Source organism: Camellia sinensis, chromosome 11, assembly GCF_055761805.1.
Source record: "Camellia sinensis isolate YWXY chromosome 11, ASM5576180v1, whole genome shotgun sequence".
Taxonomy (NCBI): domain Eukaryota; kingdom Viridiplantae; phylum Streptophyta; class Magnoliopsida; order Ericales; family Theaceae; genus Camellia; species Camellia sinensis.
Genome location: NC_138971.1, coordinates 54,203,644 through 54,208,514, shown reverse-complemented (window position 1 = coordinate 54,208,514; position 4,871 = coordinate 54,203,644). Strand labels below are relative to the sequence as shown.

The following is a 4,871-nucleotide window of genomic DNA, read 5'->3' as shown; positions in this document are numbered from 1 at the left end:
GTGTGGACTCCATATTGTGATGAGACTAGAAGACATAGCTTCCCATTGATTTTGTTGTCTAATATTCATAAAATCACCATACATACATCCCAAAATGTCATACTTCCAAGTTCATACCAGATTCATTCTATTGTGCCCTTTTGATTTAAACAACAAATTATTTTTTCGCCAATAAAAAAAAAAATTAAATTAAATAAATAAATAAACACACACACATACACACAGTAATCCTAACTGGTTAACACTTTCACATTCGATTTCTTTGCAATATGGAGTTTTGAGTACAACATTTTAGCCCTAACCAGTCCTTTGATCTTCTGTTTTGCAAAGATACATGGACATACATACCTATGGTTTTGGGCAGTTCCCTATGTACAATTACACACACACACACACACAAAAAAAAAAAAAAAAAAAAAACACTTACATAAAAACACAAAATTATTGCCAAAGTTGGAGAACAAAGTGGAATATATTATTCCTTCTTGTGCTGTCTAGGAGATGTGAGCCGATCAACTAATATGTCTAATGCTTCCTTCATCCACCAATGCTGACAAACTTCTCTAGCTTTGTCCACATTCATCTACACCAAATCAACTCTATGTTTCAATAAAACGATATCACCATAATAACACACGCAAGATAAAAATATACAATGCAACAGTTTAATCATTTGAGATAATTGGTGTTTTAACATAGTTTTAGAGGTCCGATATCAAAAGATCATGAATTATGGTCTTTCTATCGTCCCATTAGCTTGTATTTGGTGCTCCCTGTTTCTCCACTCATGCATAGGAGGAAACTATTAACTTGAGATACCGGAACTCATTTTCTAACCGTTTAAGCTTATATACTTTATTTATTTTTCAATGGCATTAAATGAAGTCCAGCCGAAGATTACGGTGGTGTTACATGTACAAATTAATGTATACATTAGTGTACCACTTAGTGTTATGTCATTATTACTGACCCACTTATTATATAAATTACAAATACTCAAAACTTCTAAAATTATGTCACATCATCAGTTAGTATATTAGTTAATATATTAATTGGTACATATAGTGTTATTCCGAAGTTTATTACTTGGTCAATTAATTGAAAGATAAGGGAGGTCTCACATGACTTAAATGGCTTTAATGAGGTTAGATGAACATTATATTACTCGCTCAGTTAATTGAAAAGTAAAGTAGGTCTCATCCAACTCCTATGGCTTTAATTGGCATTGGGTGGAGACTGTTAATTGTTCAATTAATTGAAAGAGGAGATACACCACGTAGAATGGTATTATCGCCATTCGTTTATATATATATATATATATATATATATATATATTTTTATCAGAAAAAAGAAGATTTATTGATGAAGAAAACATACAAAGTATGATAACGTACATCAATAAAGAGGAGGGTGCAAAGAGTATCAAAGTGAAACATTAAGATCCCAACTGGGTTGACATCACTGCCTCGCACTACTCTTATATTGTTAGGTTAGTTTCTACAATTTTGGTATAATTGGTAATTAACAAGATAAATCATAATATAAATATTTTGATTGAATGCACTATCTATCCCCAAAGTAAATGTTCTGTGTCATTTTTATTATCAATATATTAATTGTGTAAATTTAGTGCATATCTTATTCAATTTGTTTTTAAATAGTCTCCAACGCCATTTTTCTCAATTTTTTGCCCAAATTGGACAAAAAAATAAATTTATTTTGATTATAAAATTTGAATGGAAACGATATTGATACCATTTAAAAACAAATTAAATTAAAATATGAGATGAAAATGTACTTAGCAGCCAATTTTAAGCTACAAACGTACCCAGAGTCTTTGGCGGGAATTTTGTTCCGGCCAAAGATTGAGTTCTTGAGTGACAAGCAATGCGAACATGCGTCCTTCGTGATATATTCCTCCGCTTTTGCTCTTGAAGCTCCATTCTCCTAATTCTCCCTGCCAAAATTCACAATATCATAAACCTTGAATATTGATATCAAACATTAAAAGTTTGTTTGAATTTTGAATTTATGAAATTTTGATGAAATAGAATATAAAAAAAAAAAGTGACAAAAAATTTAACTCATATTTCTTTCTCTTTTTTTGCTTCTTGACAAATCTGTCCTTAAATCTAAAATCCATAGGCAGCCTAATGGTTTGCATGTAGATTAGAATAAGGAGAGTGGAGAATACGAAATATGGTATAATCTATTCTATATTATATAAAGTGTATACTTTATTTGGTGTAAATGCTGTTGAGAATATCATACACATCTAATAATTGTCACATCCAATAATTGTTAAATAGTTTTTCTTATACGTCAAAGTGTTCAAAACTACTAAATGGCCTAAATAGGTTTTACTCATTCATCAAATTGTCAAATAATTTAAAAAATAAAATATATATAAAAATATATAGCATTCATATGTACTTATACATCAAATTTAATGGAAAGATGATAGACCTCAACATTGCCAAGAACCCCGGCTTCTTCAAGTGTCTCTCTCGAAGCTGCTTCTTCAACAGATTCATCAGTTTCCCAACCTCCCTAGTGAATCAGCAACGATACAACAATTAGCATGCATATACATATTGAATAACCATTGGATATTGAAAGAATGCTTTAAAAACATAATAATAATAATAATAATAATAATAATAATAATAATAATAATAAGGTTTGGTTTGGTTTTTTGGTTTAATAATAATATTAATAATAATATATGTGCAGAATAAACTCACCAAAATATACACAAAAAGATCAATGTCAGGTTCAGATTCGATTTAGGTCACTGCAATTCATTTTAGGTTATCACTGTGCCCAACTATATATTTCATTTTTCTTTATAATTTTTAGTACATTGTAACATTATGAATAATAAATTTTAAAATGTGGGGTTACCTTGGGAAATAACATTCCTTGACCTTTTTGTGAAGAGATCACAAGAACTTCTAATTCATCATTTTTTGTACCTTTTGTGGTGCAAGTTTTATATCTATATGGAATGCATCTGCATAATTAGAAATTAAGCGAAATGAATCAGAATAAATATAGCATCTCAAAAAAATAAGCCAATACTCCTTTAGAAAAGAAGAAGAAAAAAAAATTAGGTGAATTTACTCATATTCTACATATAATTTCTCTTCAGCTCTTCTATTTTTTTATTGTGACATCAAACTTTGTACATTTATAATAATAAGATCTAACCTTCAGTTTCGTATAATAAGCTAACCAAAAATAGTCACATGATGATTATGTGTTAGGATTGAAAATCGATGAATTAAAGTGAAAATTCATGTATAGAATAGAAATGTGTGTAATTAATAATTTAAAAAAACAATCATTGAAAAGTAAAGAAGGTAAACAAAAACTAACCATTGAAAAGTAAAGAAGGTAAACAAAAACTAACCATAATGGAAAAGAAAAAGAATCTTTTTGAGATTAAAAGCCAAGAATTTCTTGATCTTTGGTGAAATGCTAAGAAGTTGAAAAGCAAAAAAATCAAATGTTGAAAGAATTGATTTTAATTTGAAAGTACATAAAAACCAAAGCACAAGAAGTAAATAACATAAAATCATGAGATTGATGGAGAAAAAAAAGGCAAAAAAGAAACAGACCCAACAACAAGACGACGGCCTTTGTTATATCTCTGAGAATGCCTTCCAGTTCGAGAAACCGAACATACCATCCTGAATACTCTAGAGAGAGAGAGAGAGAGAGACAGTTTTTTTTTTTACTTATTTAGGTTTATATCAATTTATACATGGTATATTTATACCCCATATATATGTATATATATGTACATATAGAGAGAGAGAGAGAGAGAGAGAGAGAGAGAGAGTTAATGAAGAATGGTATGGATGGATGGATAAGAAAGAAGGCAAAGGTTGACGAGGCGTTAAATAGAGAAGAGAGACAAAAACCTAAGAAAAATATAAATAAAATGGTGGGCGGGTTCTATAATAGATTCGGTGGGTGGCCCCGCTAACGAACGCCGTAGATGCATACTATTCGCAAATAATAAAACAACCCCACAAATATTATTATTTTCAAGAGTAATTTTTCAGTATTCTATGAAGACTACTGTTTTGTCATCTTAATTGATTTTTTTAATATTTTACGAAAAAATATATAAAAAAATAGAAAGAGTGAATTTTTTTGACTTCTTAATTAAAAATCATAATTTCCAAATGGGGCCTAAGCCAAAAAATCACCAAGTCTATTAAAATCGCACCGATCCATATTAATTAACTCTTTAACTGTGGGCTAGTTTGATCTAGGATTTAAAATTTATAATTTATATTCGAAACCGTTCGGCTCTACTAGGCACCAGTGAGAGAGGCTCAAGCAAATGCAAGCACACCGCTTGATTGATAAGAAACCAACCAAAAGAGAGATTTACTTCTAATGGAATATTAAAGTAAAAATCAATGCAAGAGAGATTTAAAATATGAAATTTCTTACACATTTAGTGTTATTTATATGAAATATATATTTTAAAATTAATTAGTATTATATATATGAAAAAAATTATATAAATTAGTATTATCTATTATGCAAATGCTTAATAATTGCTTAAGATTATTCTTTAATTAATTAACAAATTGAAACTGCCCAAACCGCGATTTAGTTATTTGTCAATCCGCCATTCAGACTTTAATTTATAATTTTATCTCCAAACTGCCCTAAACCGCACCATGTATACTTGTAGAAGACAGATTGCTAATGAGTGCACTTCAACTATTGTTCAATCATCAGTGATACATCCATACAATTTCTTCCTTACAATCTCCCTAATGAGGTGGCAAGATAGAATGCATCTGAGGAGAGTTTTGAGAGAAAAAAAAATGCTTCATCTACACAATTTT

The 4,871-nt window shown here is 29.5% G+C and overlaps 1 protein-coding gene across 1 annotated transcript; it reads right to left on the bottom strand.

Moving 5' to 3' along the window:
- Window positions 1-238: 238 nt before the first annotated feature.
- Window positions 239-3,937, bottom strand: LOC114258016 (nudix hydrolase 17, mitochondrial). Its single transcript, XM_082893945.1, has 5 exons — window positions 3,621-3,937; window positions 2,905-3,013; window positions 2,467-2,550; window positions 1,829-1,957; window positions 239-583 (listed from the first exon to the last, which is right to left on the bottom strand). Exons 1-5 carry the CDS (start codon window positions 3,689-3,691, stop codon window positions 476-478), a joined length of 501 nt encoding a protein of 166 aa, XP_082750071.1. The 5' UTR covers window positions 3,692-3,937; the 3' UTR covers window positions 239-475.
- Window positions 3,938-4,871: the final 934 nt, after the last annotated feature.